Source organism: Dromiciops gliroides, chromosome 1, assembly GCF_019393635.1.
Source record: "Dromiciops gliroides isolate mDroGli1 chromosome 1, mDroGli1.pri, whole genome shotgun sequence".
NCBI classification, from domain to species: Eukaryota; Metazoa; Chordata; class Mammalia; order Microbiotheria; family Microbiotheriidae; genus Dromiciops; species Dromiciops gliroides.
Window position 1 is genome coordinate 617,581,860 of NC_057861.1, and position 18,890 is coordinate 617,600,749.

Consider the following 18,890-nt stretch of genomic DNA (forward strand, 5'->3'; position numbering starts at 1 on the left):
ACAGTGGATAAAACACCAACCCTGGATTCAGGAGAACCTGAGTTCAAATCCTACCTCAGACACTTGACACTTACTAGCTGGGTGACCCTGGGCAAGTCACTTACCCCTCACTGCCCAGTAAAAAAAAAAAGAAAGGAAAAGAAAGAAAGAAAGGAGCTATGCTCACCTTCTCTGCCTGGAAAATAAATGAAGTCCTTTATGTCCCTCCAGGAGATTGGGGTACCATATGTCAAGGTATACCAAAAGACACTGAGACAAGCACTTTTGGGTTCTTATTCCATTAGATTTATAGGAATGTTTGTATAATCATACGTTTATGGTTGTTATAAATAATTATAGGGTCAATTGGAATTCATTGTTTCGATATATTATATGTTTATGCTACATGAGAAATGTCTACAAAAGTTTCTGTATTTGCAAATATTCCCTAAATACTTCTCAGGCTCACTCTCTTCTCTTAAAATTCACATGTTTAATGAGTGATCATTCAATCTGCACCTGCATCACAACAACTACTTGAAAACTCCCAAGAATCGTAGCTCTGGAGAGTCAATTATGATTTGAAATCAAGGAGTTTAAAAATGTATTAGGTTCAAAGTCAAGGTGAATATACTAGTCTGGAGAAAAGACCCTTGTGCAAAATTTGGCTTGAGAGTTGGAAAATGTAAATGTATCCAATGAGCTAACAACATGATTTCCAAAGTCACAAGTCATATTTTAATTTCCTGTGGTGTGATAATTGGGTGCCCTGTCTTATATAAAATCGAAGGTAGAAGATAGAGAACAAATGGAAAGACAACATAAAGACCCCTATGACTATATTGTATTTCTTCATGGCTTTGCTGGCTACATATTTTATTTTGTTATCTCTGTGTTGTGCCTTACCATATACATGGTAATACTGCTGGACAACAGTTTCTTCATCAAAATCAGCGTCCTGGACTCTCCACAACCCCATGTATTTATTCTTTAGTAATATCTCCTTCCCAGACATATGCTACATGTCTGCTTCAGTTCCTTTGCTTCTTAGGGCCTTCTCTTCAGAGAAAAAAGTCTATTCCCTTCCTTGGATGTAGACTACACATGTTCTTTGCCTTTTCCATGGGGTCCATAGATAAAAAATGGTGACCCACTCTTAGGATTTTGCCTAATTAATTATTCTTGGCTACATGGGCATCTCCAATTAACTTTTCTTTAACAAATCATTATCTTCTACCTATTTATAATGTGGCAGGGATGGGGAAGGGAGATAGAGTAATGTGACAGTTAGCTACACAGAGGAAAAGGAAACAGCTGCCCTTTATCATAAGATGGGACTAAGAAGTAGCTTTCTGTTGCTAATAGGGCAGAATATCTTTGTATCAAAGCTAACTTTCCCATTAAAAAGGGATCATTTTCTTCCCACAATGTCTATAATATCTTGAAAACAAAAAGAAATTACTTTTTTTCCTGAAAACCACAGGGGATCTGGGGACAAGGTTATAGAGGTTCCAGTTCAGTGTGACACCTTGAAAATTGGCAAGTGATATAAATCAGGCCTTGAGTTATTGTTTTATTGATTTCTAGACTAAATAAAGTGATGAAGAAAATGGCAACAGATTAAACTTTTCAGAGACCATTTGTTAGACTTTCACCAGTATCTAGTTATGCCAGAATATAATTTTTAAAACACATGTGACATTTCAAAATCATGTTAATAAGATAAACTTTGTGTTTTGTGTTCCTATATGAAATTTTACAGGTGGACAAAAGCAAATGAATGGAAAATCCAAATCAGACCTTGGTGACAATGAGAGGCTATAGTCATCAGTCATATAAGATGAAAAACAATAAACTACAAACATTCAGAATCTACTTTTTAAAGGTTGATTCTCTCCCTTCCCCCAGGGAAAACCCTTATCAAAAACACCTATGTCAAGGTTCAGACATGGAGGGGACTAGAATGAAAGACACTCAATAAAATACAATATAGTACACTTTTGCTAGTTGGAAAGATAAAAGATTTAGTTTCCAAATAAGGGGAATGCTAATAACAAAAGCAGCAACAAGAATGGGAAAATAGCTTGATATCAGCAAAAACGTCTTAACAATTAGTTGTCCCAAAATGGAATGAACTGCCTTGGGAGGCAACAGGTGACCCAAATTGAAGACCTCCAAGGAAAGATGAATGGCCGTTTGTCAAGTATGTTATCTGGGGGGTTATTTGGGGATTTTGGTTGGATTAAATGGCTACAGAGGTGGTGGTGGTGATGATGATGATGATGATAACTAGCATTTCTATAGTGTTCTAAAGTTTCGATAGTGCTTATACAAGTTAGCATATTTGATCCTTCCAACAACCCTGTGAGGTAGATTGCTTTAATTATCTCCATTTTTAACAATGACTTTAAATAGGATTAAATTATTTGCCTAAGGTCACACAACCAGTAAGCATCTAAGGTGGGATTCAAAATCAGGTCTTTTTTGATTCCAAGTCCAAAATTCAATGCACCACTTAGCTGCCTATATTCCTTACCACTCTCAGTTTCTGTGAACTTCTTTGACTAGGAAAAACCCCTTCATAATGTAACAATTGGAATGACGCCACCTGCTGGAGACTTACCATAGAAGAGTTCCACCCATGAAGCAAAGGTCTTTGAGGGCAAGACCAGGAGTCTTTTCTTTGGCGTCAGGAAGTGACGCAGAGTAGTGGGAGGAAGAAGGAAAAGACTAGCGCGCTCGGGCTCTCTTGCCTTTGGACCCTGGTGGAGAGCGGAGCTAGAAATGTGCTCTCCCTTTAATAGATAGGAATCTGGGCCTTTCTCTCTCTTTACCAAATTCTTATTCTCCTTAATAAATGCTTAAAATTCTAACTCTTGCTAAAGCTTATAATTTATTGGTGACCACTCATTAGCTATTTTAGACAGTTTAGCTAGAATTTTAGCCCTTAACAATAACCTAGTCAGTTTTGCCAGCTTCCTTCTACCTATTCCTAAACAAGAATATTCCACCCCAGTTAGGATGACTTCGTCATTATTCTACATATACACCATGCTCATCTCCACCTATGGGATTTTTTTTTCCTGAGATGTCTTATCAGGAACATGCTTCTTTTTTCTTCTTCATCAATTCAGCTTTCAAAACCAAACCTGTCATTCTTTTTCCACCAACACTACCTATTGCAGATCACCATTTTACAAGGTGCTTTCATGGATCATCCCAAACATGTTAGTCTTATTTCTCTGGTTAGATTTTATATTCCTTGGGAGCAAGATCCATTATATATCTTGCATCCCCTTCAGTTTTTAAGACATGTAGGATGCACTTAATAAATATTTGTTGATTGGTAGAAAGCATCTATAATTTTTTTTTCCTGAGTGGACCAATTCACTAGGAAGAATATACACATATATGTATGTGTATGTGAGTGTAAACAGTCCTATTTCTTAGGTGAAGTATATCTCAGATTGAAAATTATCATGATTATTACTAATGGAAGTAATAATTTCCATTAATAGTCATTATAATCATAATATAATTTATAGAGAGTTTAACACTTGATACAGTGCTTTCAAGACACCAGGACCTGGATTCAAATCCCAACTCTGTTACTACCTATGTGGTTTCAGGCAAGCCACTTAATCTCTTTGCACCCCACTTTTCTCTTCTGTAAATAAGGGGAGATAGACCAGATGACTTCAAAGATTTGTTCTAGCTCTAAATCTATGATCCTATGAGGCTAAGACTTCCTTTGATTTTTCTAATAATCCTGAGAAACAGGTAAGGCAACATTTGATAGATCTTTATAGCAAAGGAAAATTAGCCTTAGCAAGGTTTTAATGGTTTACCCAAGAGTCACACAGTATGTGACAAACTCAGTACTAGAACTCAAATCTTGTAAGTTAAAGACTCAGGAATTACTTGTCTAGTTATCATAGCTCATGTACTGTGCATAAAGATATACTGACACCTGGTGCAGCCTTACTTCTTCCCTAGATACTGAAATAGAACTAATGTTGCTTTCTGCCATTCATGAGTCTCTGGTGTGGAATCCATCTTGGGACTACATACTCTCATTCTACTTATCCTAGTAACAAAAAATCTTCAGCTACCTCAGCAAAAACACCGCCTTCTCTGCCAACATTTCCTGTATTCTCATTCCCAATATACCTAACCTGCCCCTCCAGTCAAAATCAGCTCTGTTTGCCCCTTCCTCGTTAACTGTTCTACAGTTAACAAAGTTCCCTTCATCTTAGACTACTTTCTGGTTCGTTTCTTCCATATTCTCTTACTGCCAGAGAACTGATTCCCCCAGGACACATTGAATCCCTGCCCATCCTTTCCAGTGCCTCTCATACCACTCCAAAAACACTGGTCCAAAAAGGCAATCAGGACAAACCTTCCCCTACTGCCATCACTCAGCAACCTCTTGCCCTCAGAGCTTCATGCTATCCAGAGAGATCAGCCTATACAAATTCCTGTGTCAATTATCTGCCAGACTTCAGGTCATTCCCCCTCCTGCCTCAAAAGCTTTGTACTTGACTCAAATTGTACTTGTACTTGGTTCCTTTATCCCTTACCTTCCATATTTTATAATACCTCAATATTCATGTGGATATTTTCTCAAATGCCCTGGACACCCAGTTCATCAATATTCTCAATTCTCATGACTATCTCCCAACTCCTGGCCTCTACCTGAGTCACACATAGGGATGATCACATCCTTGACCTTGCATCATCTGATGTTCCACCTCACATACATTAAATTGGCAAAGATGACAAGTTAGAAGAACAATTGTTGTGTGAGCTGTGGAAACACAGACATACAAATACATTGTTGAGGGAATTATTAGTCCAACCATGCTAGAAAGTCATTTGGAACTATACCTCAAAAATCTCTGAACTATACATACCCTTTTACTCAATGATACTATTACTAGGGTTATATATCAAAAAGATAAAAGAAAGATAAAAGTGACCTATGTATACAAAAATAGTAGCACTATTTGTTTAAAAAAAAAAGAAGTAGAAACAAAATGAGTGCCCCCCACTTGGTGTACAAATTTTGATATGTGAATGAAATAACAAAATGACAAAAACAGATTTAGAGAAATGTAGGAAGACAACTGATTCAGGGAGAAGTGAGGAGACCAAGGGGAAAATTTTACACAGAATTGTGAAGCAAAACAACTATGAAAGACTCAACACTTGTGAGCAACAAAATGACCAATTATGGCTCCACAAGACTGAAAACGAATCACATGCCCCACCTCCTGACAAAGAGGTGATGGATGAAAAGTACAGGATACATTTTTCCAGAAATGAATTTTTCTAATGACTATGTTTTTATTGCAAAAATATTGTTACCATGTGGTTTGGGGGGAACACTGGAAGATGGAGGGGTTAGTGATACTGATACATAAAAAAAAGAAAAAGGAAGAAAATATTGACAATAAAGCACTTAAAACTAACAGAAGAGAATCAAAGCAGGTTTAGGGGGGAACACCAATGAATAAAGCAATACTGTAGCTACCATATTAAATTTTAAATATATTTTAAAGTCATATGTAGTAGAGATTTAGTTTCACATGCTTTCCTCTTTTTTGTTTTTCTTTGCACAGGGAAATTTTGTGTCTGTGTTTAAGTTAATAATTGCAAAAACAGAAATTAAAAAAATAACTCAGGAGCCCTCATTATTTTTCCCTTTGCTGGATAAGCCAAAGGATTTATAAGTTAAAAGAAGATATTTAATTAGAATGTAAATAGTTAAGTGTCCAGAAAGATTTTTCCCATGCAATCAGAGGAAAATAAATCCTCCCACAGGTTACAAAACTATCAATGGAGGAAGAGCACAGGCATAGGCAACTCATGGCCAGGAAAAACAAATGAGGCATTGGTGATGCAGGCCTAAAGTTCAGAAGAGAAATAAGGGCTGAATATGTAGATCCCACAATCATTAGTAAGAGTTGATGATTTATGTAGGTGCCTACTCAGATCCCTTTCAGTTCTGTGATTCTATGAAAGTTTTATTAATGTAGAGGCAGGGTGATTGATTTACTCAATCCCACCATAACCAAAGTTATAAGATGCTAGACCAATTAATTTCTTTTTTTTCTTTTTTCTTTTTTTTTTTTTTGAACAGGGAAATGAGGGTTAATTGACTTGCCCAGGGTCACACAGGTGTCTGAAGTCAGATTTGAACTCGGGTCCTTCTGAATCCAAGGCTGGTGCTTTATCCACTGCACCACCTAGCTGCCCCCTAGAACAATTAATTTCAATCATAGGCCTTAGACTCAGTGAAAAAAGGCCCTTGAACTGCAATAATGTTGCACAAGATTTATGTTCAAATTTTTCAAGGAAGTTTGGCCAAACCCCATGGGTCATTTAAGTCTAGGACCACTATGTCCCAAGATGTAGGGAACTGGAGATGACTCCTCCCATCCCTCACTCTCAGGCTCTCCTTCCTCTAAGAAAGAGAAACCCAGAAGGATTTTCTGATTTGGTATAGTTCAAGAGATGAAAAATTATACATCCTAATAGAAGATACAGTCCATTTAAAGTTGCAGTATTTATGAATTGTACAAATGATTACGAGACAGTCCTCCTGAGACTGAATTAAGGGAATGGACACTTAACTAAATGCCAACTAGCAGAGGGCACAGGAAGTGACCAGAAATGGGTAGGGTTGAAGAAAGGCTTTTATAAGCTTCTAAATTCTCCTGGTGTTCCCTAGTTGTTTGATTTACAGTTCAATTTTAACAAACTCTTAAGTAGGCTATAATTGGGTCTATGGTGCATTAATCCCAAAACACCAGAACCTTTTCGCTCTAATGCTTTTCATCTTTTAAATTGCCTCTGGGACCAAAAAGGTCCCAAAAAGTCCAAAAGTAGTTATATTGCCTTCTGTATCCAATAGCAGATCCTTTGGGTGATTCCATCCAATGCAGGATGTGATCAGATATTATGGAAAGCAGAACATGGAACTTCCTATCTTCTAAGACCTTTTTCTTTTAGAACACTGGACTTAACATTGCTTTATTTCCACATACTAGATTTAACAAGCCTTGGGAAGCTGATTTCTCATACTGTCATTTGCTCATAGAAAAAAAATAGATCTGGGTACTAAAAAGGACTTTAAATTAGAGGCCATTTAGATAAGCCTCCTATCCAAAATAAAAAAGGAATCTCTTCTACAACCTTCCATCTAACTTCTGCTTGAACACACCCAGTGACAGGGAGGTCACTCTGTTTAATGGGAATTTATGTAGCTGGGAAACAGCATATCTACAGGTGAGGCTGAACTCCTACTTTGGAGAATTTCTCTGTTCTCTAAAAGAAGACCAAAATAAATCAATCCTGCAAACTCCAGGGCATGAAAAATGCCTTCTTTATTTATCATCCTAGGAAATGAAAGAAGGTGGTATCTTTATTGGAGCCAGATTCTCTGTTCTGTATCTTTCTTAGAAAGAACCAAAATGGTTGTGAGCATGAAAGAGAAACTCTCATCCCCCAAAGGCAAATGGGAGATTAAGAAAACATATTATTACAGGAGGCTATTAGGGCTTGTGGACACTGGTGGCTTGCTTGTCTGTTATTCAGATTTGATTGTTATGAGTTAGAATCATTATGTACATAAAATTTGTCCTACATTAACTACTTTGAAAAGTATATGTAGAATATTCAGTTTGGGTGGCAAATAATGATGATGATGACATGATGTTTCTATGTAACTGTACATTTACAAAATAAACTGACTTATCTGCTTTTGTTCTCACCACAACCCATTGAGAAAGGTAGCATTATGTTTATTTTATAGAAAACTGAGGCTCAGATAAATGAAATGCCCAAAATCCAAAATGAAAGAAGGTATGTTCATTTAATAGGTTGTGATAGAATTCTTTATTCAATAAAGGATAGACAAGATTATGAGGCAAAATAAATCATTTCAATGAGAAAATCTAAATTTCTTTTCCATGAGTAGAAGAAAAAGATAGAATAGAAAAAGAAACAATAAGGGGGAGGAATATTTATATCAGATAAAACCAATGAAAGTTAGAGGCAGCATGGAATAGTAAATAGAGAATAAGTCTAGAAGCCAGGACAATCTGGGTTCAGTTCCTGTCTTACATAAACCTGCTATGTGACTCTGAGCAAATCACTTAATCTCTCAATACTCTAGGCAACCCTCTAAGACTATAAATTTCAGAGAAGACACTGCTTTGCTGTAGTAGACAGAATTTCCTCACCTAGGAGTTCCCCCATACTCATGAAAATTTTAGGTCTGGTATCTATTCCTAAAACCAATAAAAATCTGATATTAAACATAGAGAGGGAATTGACATGAATATATAACCCTAAGTGTTATTCCAAAAAAAAGTTATTCCCAATAGGCAAATGATCAAGGAATATGAACAATTTTCAAAAGAATTCAAAATCTTGAAAGACCATTTGAAAACATGGTCCAAATGACTAATACTAAGAGAAATATGATTTTCTTAATTTTAAGCTTGTACATTTTGATGAGCGAAAGATAGGAATGGTCAATGTTGAAGGGCTATGGGAAAATAGGCATGCTAATATATTTTTTCTGGTTTTGTTGTTTGGGTTTTTTTTGTTTGTTTTTTGTGGGGCAGTGAGGGTTAAGTGATTTGCCCAGGGTTATACAGTTAGTGTCAAGTGTCTGAGGCCAAATTTGAACTCAGGTCCTCCTTAATCCAGATCCGGTGTTTTATCCACTGTACCACCTGGCTGCCCCCTTGCATGCTAATGTACTAATGGTAGAGTTTGGAATTTTCCCAAACATTCTGGATATCGATTTAGAAGTATGCAAGAAAAGTGACTCAATGGTCCATATTCTTTAACATAGTCAATTAATGAGTTAATAATTGTATATTAAGTGCTTAGTATCTGCCAAGCAGTTTGTTATATGCTTTTTGTTGTTGTTGTTATTCAGTTATATCTGAATCTTCATGACCCCATTTGGGGTTTTCTTGGCAAAGATACTAGAGTGATTTTCCACTTCCTTCTCCAGTTCATTTTACAGATCAGGAAAATGAGGCAAACAGAATTAAATGACTTTCCCAGGGTCACATTGCTAGTAAGTGTTTGAGGCCAGATTTAAACTCAGCCAGGATTAGCACTCTATCCACTGCACCACCTAGCTGCCCCTGCTATATGCTAGGAATACCAAAATAAACAAATGAACAAAAAAAAAACAGTCCTAGCCCTCAAGAAACTTATATTCTAACAAGATAGACAACATATAATTAACTATGTATATTCAAGAGTAAATGAAAGGTAATCTCAGAGAAGAAGACATTAGCAGCTAGAAGGAACAGGAAAGGCCTCCTGCAGAATGTGGAATTTGAACTGTGTCTTGGAAAAAGCCAGAGAACCTAAGAGTTTAAGGTGAGGAGAAAGAACCTTACAAGAATGGGGGATAGGCAATACAGAGTCAAAGAGATGGAGTGTTGTATGCCAAGAATAGCAAGTAAGGGGCAGCCAGGTGGCACAATGGATAGAGCACTAGCCCTGGATTTAGGAGGACCTGAGTTCAAATCCGACCTCAGACACTTGACACTTACTAACTGTGTGACCCTGGGCAAGTCACCTAACCCCAATTGCCACACACACACACACACACACACACACACAGAATAGCATGTAAGCTAAAGTAGATGTGTTGGAGCAGCTGGGTGGTGCAGTGGACAAAGCACTGGCCCTGGATTCAGGAAGACCTGAGTTCAAATCTGGCCTCAGACACTTGACACTTATTAGCTTGTAACCCTGGGCAAGTCACTTAACCCTCATTGTCCTGCAAAAAAAAAACCCATTACTCCATAAAGTAGATGCATAATAGGGTACATTTATGGAAAACAACCATCCCACTGCTGTTCATATGCTCCTAAAGAAATCAAAGACGAGGTAAAGAAAAGTCAAAACAAGAGAATTTCTGGGTAAAACTACTCTTATATCAAATATCTATCCCAGGATCACTTTGGGACAACCTTACAATTTAATGTATTCCCCTTATTAAGAGGTTTTATAAACAAAGGCTCAATGAACACTTGCATTGGAACGTTGAACAAAGAGATCTCTGTTCAGCTCTGGGGTGGAGAAGATGTCCTCTAGAGTAATTTTAAACTCCAAATGATATTCTGTGGTTCTCACTTATCAGTTCAATTGATACATTGCTCTGTCTTCTGTTATAATCTGTCTTGAAAAGAAAATGGACATAGGTTTGTTGACCATGACATATTTGTTCAAAAGTTAAAATTTTAGTCAAGATACAATGAATCATGTAACTGTTAGCAATGATCTCACTTTCTCATGCATAACCTTGGCAGTCTAATTCAACTAACATTCAAGGGAGTTCTGAATTTAATCAAATACATTAAAGATGAATGAGTTTCTGTAGGGAAAAAAATATCATGTTTTGGTTCTCTGCCTTCACTGTCCAAGACAGAAAAGAACATATAGATCTCTTCTCTGGTAAGTGGTTTTAACATTATCAGCATCCGGTGCAGGGATTTTTTTCATTCTTTTGTGACAAGGATTTCTTTTGTAGTCTGGTGAAGCCTATGTATTCATTTTCTGAATAATGTTGGGTTTCTTTTTTAATAATTGAAGGAAGTGCTAAACTTCAGTTAGAAGATATTGAAAATAATTGTGCATTTTTCCCATCCAAGCTCATGGACCCCCTGAAATATATCCATAGAATCCTTGGAGGTCCATGCATCCCAGGTTAAAAATTACTATAATGGCATGGTTATGAAACTGAGAAATGTATAAAAATTAATGTGAGTGTTGGGGTCCTGTGTATGATACATAATTTGAATGAGGAGTTCAAACTAGCTAGAGAGGGGAGGGAGCAAAAGATGCTGCTGGTAGAGAGTGTGATAGTTCTCAAGGAAGAGAGAGAGAGAGAAATACAATATGGGAAGAAATCACATTAATCAGACTGTCCAGATCTGCCCTGTTCTGTCATGATAAGTTCTCATCGAGTTCTTCTAAAACACAGCTTAACTACCACCAACCTAAGGGCCATCCTAAGGATCAGCCTAGAGACCTAGCATCTCCTGCCTTTATATGATGCCTTACAGAGAGCTTCAGAGTAGGAAAGAGGCTGATGCCATTCATGGGGCTATTGGGAACAGTTGATGCCTTTCTGCCTAAGCAACTATTGCCCACCTACTTGATTGTGATAACATACTTGATTTGAATTACAAAGTAACAGAAGTTTGTCTTATATCCTCTAAATTCCTCAGGCAGAAGAAATACTATAAGATGGAAAAAGCAAATGAAACCACTGTGACAGAATTCTTCCTAAAGGGACTTTCTGGCTATCCCAGACTTGAGATCATTTTCTTTGTGCTGATCCTAGTAATGTATGTGGTAATTCTTCTGGGCAACGGCATCCTCATTATAATTAGCATCCTGGACCCCCACCTCCACACTCCCATGTACTTCTTCCTCAGTAACCTCTCTTTCCTGGATATCTGCTATACGACTACCTCTATTCCTTTAGCATTGGTTAGCTTTTTATCTCAAAGAAAAACCATTTCTTTCTCTGGATGTGCAATACAGATGTTCCTTGGCTTAGCCATGGGTACCACAGAGTGTGTTCTCCTTGGCATGATGGCATTTGACCGCTATGTGGCCATCTGCAACCCCCTAAGGTATCCTATCATCATGAGCAAGACTGCATATGTTCCAATGGCAACTGGGTCGTGGGTAGCAGGGGGTTTCAACTCACTGGTGCAAACAGTTCTTGTGGTATGATTACCTTTCTGCAGAAATAATGTCATCAATCATTTCACATGTGAAATCCTGGCGGTCATGGAACTGGCCTGTGCTGACATCTCTGGCAATGAATTTACCATGCTGGTAGCCACTACATTATTCATCTTGACTCCATTGTTGTTAATCTTTGTCTCTTATACGTTAATTATCTCTAGCATTCTAAAGATTCACTCAGCCGAAGTGAGAAGCAAAGCCTTTTCTACCTGCTCAGCCCACCTGACTGTGGTAATTATATTCTATGGGACCATCCTATTTATGTACATGAAGCCCAAATCCAAAGAGTCACTTAATTCAGATAAGTTACAAGCAACAGATAAACTAATTTCCATGTTTTATGGAGTAATGACCCCCATGATGAATCCTTTAATCTATAGTCTCAGGAATAAAGATGTGAAAGAGGCAGTGAAACACCTGCTAGGCAGGAAGTTCTCTAGCAAACAGATGTGAAAGGTGTTGTACTTTGGTTCATGGTGTAATAGAAACACAAAGAATAGAAACCTCAGTAGATTATCAACTTGCAGATTGCAACCATTCATGCCTGTCCACCCTGTCCTGCTCCATCTATGTGCTATGAAAAACCTTCCATAGGAGGTCCACTCAGTGTACTATTGTCCTTCTAGATTTCTTGGTATTGCATGGATACAAGTGGAATAAGTGAGCTGTCCATCAATCATCCTAAAGGCTGTCATTCATGATCAGCCCACCTCCTTTTCTAGTTATATATCTCTCTGATGTAATTTATGCCACTTCTCTGGTTCAGTTGTTCCCTGCTGTTGTGCTATAGGCTGCTCACAATCATCATTCACCTCTCTATTTGCCTTTGACTGTCCCTCAACTTTAATTCTTCAGATAGGGTGGGATTCATGATGAGTAACAAGAAAAACATAGTTGTGAAATGTATTTAAGAAATAGTATTTATCATCTGCCAAAATTACCAAAGAAAGCACCCTCTCCTGTACTTCTACATTATTTTCCAAAACATCCTGAAATCCAGCCCAGAAAAATATTTCAAGATTCAGCTCAAATCCCACCCTCTTCAGGAAACCCTTTTCTAATCCTGCTACTGATAATGACTTTCCTTTGAGATTATCTTCAATATATTCTATATAAATCTCGTATGTGTAGTTATTTGCATGTTTTCTTCCATAGTGGGCAGCTAGGTGGTGCAGTGGATGAAGCACTGGTGTTGAATTCAAGAGGACCTGAGTTCAAATCTGGCCTCAAACACTTGACACTTAACTAGTTGTGTGACCCTGGGCAAGTCACTTAACCCTCATTGCCCTGCAAAAAACAAAAACACAATATGTTTTCTTCCATTAGAATTGTGGGGACAGAATGTAAGATCCTTGAGGGCAGGGATGTTTTTTCCCATTTTTTTTTGTTTCCTCAGTACTAGGCATAGGGTCTGACACATAATAAGTTCCTAATAAATTCTTGTCAATAGATTTATATAAGGTTCCCATTAAATTCTAGATGCAAAATAAAGTACAAATGAACTGTCAATATACGTGAACATCAATAATAACTAAGGAGTCTCCCTTTTTAAATGCTGGTCTTTTATTAGTTATAATAAACCACATGAAAAGTTATTTCAAGCTTAAGTTTTCCTCTGATACATTTTAATTTCCCAAATCACACTTACTTTGTAGAGAGAACTATTCTGGGTATGGACTGCGTTACAGAACATAGATAAGTCATGAGCCTTGCTTTCATATATTTCAATACTTCAATTTGTACTGTATATGACACAACAACCATAATTTTTAAAACACATGATGAATGGTTAAGAGAGAGATAAACAAAGGCTTATGTAAGATGTAAGCAAAAAAGGTCATTGGTGAGTGACTGGGTAGATCCACATCAGTGGATGGACTAAACACCCCAATATTTCCTTAATTTATTTTCCTGTGGTTTGTCATCAAATAAGAGAAACTTAGAGATTCTAAGAAGTCCATCAATTATATGAATCTCCACTAAAATAATCCTAGCAGCTGTTTATCAAGTCTCTAGTTGAACCATTCCAAAGACAAGGAGCTCACTTATTTTTCAGATGACCCATTCTACTTTTGGACAGCCGAAAGTTATTGTTCTGTTAAGTAAAAATTGGTTTTCAACCAACTGAAACTTATATCTCCAAAGTTATCATTGATCTCTTAACTGCTAAATTGAACGTCCTCTTCTCAATTCTCATCCTTCCAGGACTCTTTACAACATTTGACTCTACTGACCACACCAAATATCCTCTCCTCTCTATTTTTGTATGTGTGTTAAATGTAAAAATATACAAAGTAGATACAAAATATATTCTCTATCATGGCTCTCCCCCTACCTATTTAATCAGTATTTCTCAGTCTCCTTCACTAATTCATCACAGCCATGTCATACCCATTAACACTGTGTGTACTAAACCCAAGGCTCTGCCTTGTGTCAGCTCCTCATTTCTCTCTGTACTCTCTTAATTGATGACATCATCCATTTCTATGGATTTAATTACCATCTCTATGCCAATTACTCCTGTATCTCTATATCCAGATCTAGTCTCTCTCCTGAGCTCCAGTCTCACATCACCGCCTACCTATTGGACATTTCCACATGAATGCACTATAGGCAGCTCAATTTCAACAAATCCAAAACAGAACCCATTTTCTTTCCTAAAAACTCACCCCTATTCTAAGCTTCCCTGTTACTGTTTAGGATACCACCAGTACTACCAGGGCAGTCAACCAGGTTCAGAACTTTTGTTATCATCCTCAGTTCCTCATTTTATCTGATCCCACATATCCAATAAATTGTCAAATCTTGTCACGTTATCTCCATGCATTCTGTCTCACATATGTTCCTCCTCACCATGTATACAGCCACAACTCTGGTTCACACCCACATCATCTCATCTGGAGTTTCTATTTGGTCTTACTCTCTCAAGCATCTCCCCATTCCAGTACATCCTCTACCTATCTGCCAAAGTGTCTTCCTAAAGTTCATGCAAGATCTTTTCAATCCCCTATTCAATAAACTACAGGAGTTCCCTATTACCTTTAGTATTGTAACGATTGGAATAACGCCACCTGCTGGATACTTACTGTAGAAGAGTTCTGCCCATGAAGCGAAGGTCTTTGAGGGCAAGACCAGGAGTCTTTTCTTTGGCATCAGGAAGTGACGCGGACTAGTGGGAGGAGGAAGGAAGAAACTGGCGCTCACTCTCGCTTTTTTTCCTGAGGACTCTGTTGGAGAGCGGAGCTAGAAATGTGCTCTCCCTTTAATAGATAGGAATCTAGGCCTTTTTCTCTCTCTTTACCAAATTCTTATTCTCCTTAATAAATGCTTAAAAGTCTAACTCTTGCTAAAGCTTATAATTTATTGGCGACCACTCATTAGATATTTTAGACAGTTTAGCTAGAATTTTAGCTCTTAACAGTATTAAATCTACAATTTTATTATTAAATATACTAATTTGGCTTTTAAATCTCTTCACAATCTGGCCTCTTCCTATGTTTCCAGTCTTCTTATGTAAGACTCCCCTCCATGTACTCTATGGTCAATACACACTGGTTTACTTGCTGTTTCATATATATGACACTCTATTTCTTGTCTCCATTACTTTTGCAGTGGCTGCTCTCCATGCCTGGAATGCATTCCCTCCTCACCTTCATCTGGAAGAATCCCTAGTTTCCTTTAAGACCAAGCTCAGGAACCACTTTCAATATGAAGCTTTTCCTGATCCCACAAATGTTAGTACATTTCTTCCTAAATCCATCTTATATGATATTTGTAAATATTATATACATATATTATAAACATTCTATATGATATATATTTCTATATATGTGTGTTGATTCCCCCATTAGAATAGAATTCAGTTTCTTGAAGACAAGGACTATTTTTACTCTTTTTGTACCTCCAGCATTTAGAATATATAGTATGCACTTAGTAAACTCTTGTTATTTCTTTGTTTTGTTTTGTTTTGTTTTTTGTTTTTGTTTTTTGTTATTTCTTTAATTGGTCCTAGTTCTATCGTCCTGAGAGAATAAATCTTTCTTATCTGTCTTATAGATAATATCTCTCCAAAAATTTTTGGATGATATTCATATACTAAGTAATTTTTTTCTCTAAGTCAAAAATAACCACCCTTTCTTCAACTCTTTCTCCTTCGATATGGTTTTTAAACCTTTCAATTAACCAAAAATGTACTAGTTACCTACTCTGTACAAAACACTGTAATGGAAGCTGGTAATGCAAAGATAATCCCTGACCTCAAGAAGCATATGTCTGTGTAATTTAAGATTCTAAATGTGGATTCTAATCTGTTCCCCCAGTTTTGGAGGAAACCGACTAAAATCACTGATAAAACGAGTTTAGGTTTTTAAGGGTTTATTGGAAAATAGAAAGAAAAAGATTGAGAACAGAATTCCAACAGCCTGGCATTCCTATCTTTCCTCAAATTTCCTTTGAAGTCCTCTGCCGCCACCACCACCAAGTCAGGAACCCAAAAAAGCGCAAGAGTTCTCCACACAGGCTCCCTCTCCTCCTTCCTGTCTCCTCCCAGAAAAATAGGAGGCTCCTCAAGTTGATTGGCTGGTAGCCTTGATAGACAGCACCCATGAGCAAAAGTCATTTCCTGACGCCAAGGAAAAGCCACAATGCCTCTGAGGCATTTTCCTCATGGTGGAGCTTTCCCACAGCAAGTCTCCAGTAGGTGGCATCATTCCAATCATTACATGGCCCATTGGAGAAAAAATAATATATGCGATGAGTTCAATATAAAAATACACGAAATTGATACAAATAATTTCAGAGGGAGGGTACCAACAACTGGGGGTAATCAAGATACATTTCTTGTAGAAAGGGTGAATTGGGCTGTGTTTTGAAGATATTTGGAGATTCTATAAAGTGGAGGTGAAGTAGTTAAGTATTGCAGATGTGGAACAATAAAAAAGACTGAAGGTTTAAAAACTATGGAATCTTGAAACCCCAGAATTGTCCGTTGTTATCAAGCAAATATCAATTACCTGATCTATTGCTTAACCATCAGAAATTAAAAATCGGGTAGTTTATTGTACTCAACACAATGAGGTATCTGATTTAGGGAGCCAAAGAGAACAAATAAAATAAGCCTAAGTTCATTAGCTGAAGAACAGCCAAGAATAGCCATGGACTATTTAGTCCATTAGAACAGCCTCTAGTTGAAAGGATGCAAACTATGCAGAGATGACCATTCTAAGAAAGACCACTGTCAGTAGGAACTGCATAGTGATACCACTAGAAGATATAGGCATCAGAGGCTTGCACCACACATGCTCCCTGTGTGTGCAACTTTCCATATATCATATATGTTCCCCATATAAGTTGACCACATATGTGCCCTAAATGTGTGCCTCTCTATATGTGCTTCCAATAGGTGTTCTACTCCTGTTGATGATATTTATATTTGTGAGAGATGATGCACCAGATTTGGGGGGACAATTTTTTGTTGCTATAAAATGTTTTCATGCAATTTTCTTAATGTGCTATTTTGTCAAATAACTTTGTTTTGAATTCCTGTATCCTCTGACTGTTAAAGAAGATATCAATAATTACAAAACCACAAGCTTGCTTTGTCTTCAATACTTAAATGGATCTGTGACCTCACCAATAAGAATACTCTTTTCAATGGAGTACATAATGAACCATCTAAATAAATGCTTGTTAAGATAAATTACTGAGTATAATGGAGAAATTAGAGGATACCAGATTAGATAAAAATAATTTATTAAGCACTTACTATGTAATAGGATTGTGCTGAGTAACAGAGTTATATTTACAAGCATAAAAGATAATCCCTGCCCTCCAGAAGTTTACATTCTAATACAGGAAAACAGAAAAAAAATTTAAGTGTTGGAAAGAGGGAAGAGCTCAGGATGGAGAGAAAGATACTCACATGTGAGTAGATTGGAAAGATCCAGAGAGCTAAGAACTGAGCCAGGTTAGAAAAAAAATTGAGATTTAAAAAAAAAAAAAAAACCTCTTGGCAGGCAAGAACAAAGATGGAATCTAATAGGGTGAAATTATTTCATGAGGATAAATATAAAATACTATACTTTACTTTTTTAAAAATCAACTGTCCTCTTCCTCCTCCTCTTCCCCCTCTCCTCCTCCTCCTCCTCCCCCTCTCCTCATCTTCCTCCTCCTCCTCTTCCTCCTCCTCCCCTCAAAAACAAACAAACAAACAAAAAAATGCTGGTATTTTTAGTAGCCTCCACATTCAATACAATTCAATAGTAGTGTATGGTACTGTAAGAATTGGAGTGCTACCCCTGCTGAGAAAGATATTGTGAGAATTAGGGCAGCTCTGCCCTAAAGAGAAAGCATATGACTTAGTGTCCAGAATGTCAGATTGGCATCCGGGAATTTACCACCTGTTAGTTGTGTAAGTCAGTGCTATCAAGCAATTAGCTTGGAGCTCTGTGTAAGGATGGCCCCGTTTCCAGTGTCAGAGGGGCCTTCTGGGAGAAGCCGATGAGAAGTGGGCCTTTTTCTTTTCTGGACTTCAGCTTGGCAGCAGGGACAGGGAGAATAGGGAGAGTAGACAGATCTCATACTTTATCCACATGTTTCTCTTTACTAACCCCTAATATACTTTAATAAGTACTTAATGCCCAAAGATTGGTGCCATACGTTTCTAATTTAAGGTGACCACGCATTAGATTTTAGATGTCACAGCTAGAATTTTAGACCTTACAGTACTCAAGGAAGCTGAGGAAATATTAAGCTACATACATTTATTTCAGTTCAACAAACATTTATTGAGTGCTCTCTCTCTCTCTCTCTCTCTCTCTCTCTCTCTCTCTCTCTCTCTCTCTCTCTCTCTCTCTGCAGGGTAATGAGGGTTAAGTGTCTTGCCCAGGGTCACGCAGCTAGTAAGTGTCAAGTGTCTGAGATCTGATTTGAACTCAGGTCCTCCTGAATCCAGGGCCATGCTTTATCCATTTCACTACCTAGTGAGTACCTTCCCTATGCAGATCATTGTGCTAGATTATGGTGGAGGTCCAAAATTTAGGAATCCATTGATTTGATCATCTAACAAGTAATTAGCTTACAGCCTAGTGGCAGGTAAGTTAGATATATGACAATAT

General features: G+C 37.4%; 1 protein-coding gene across 1 annotated transcript; it reads left to right on the forward strand.

The window, feature by feature from the left end:
* The first annotated feature begins 11,265 nt into the window (after positions 1-11,265).
* LOC122733019 (olfactory receptor 13C2-like) lies at positions 11,266-12,228 on the forward strand. The gene is given in 1 exon segment (XM_043973507.1): positions 11,266-12,228. A coding segment is annotated over 1 exon segment (963 nt).
* The last annotated feature ends 6,662 nt before the right edge of the window (positions 12,229-18,890 follow it).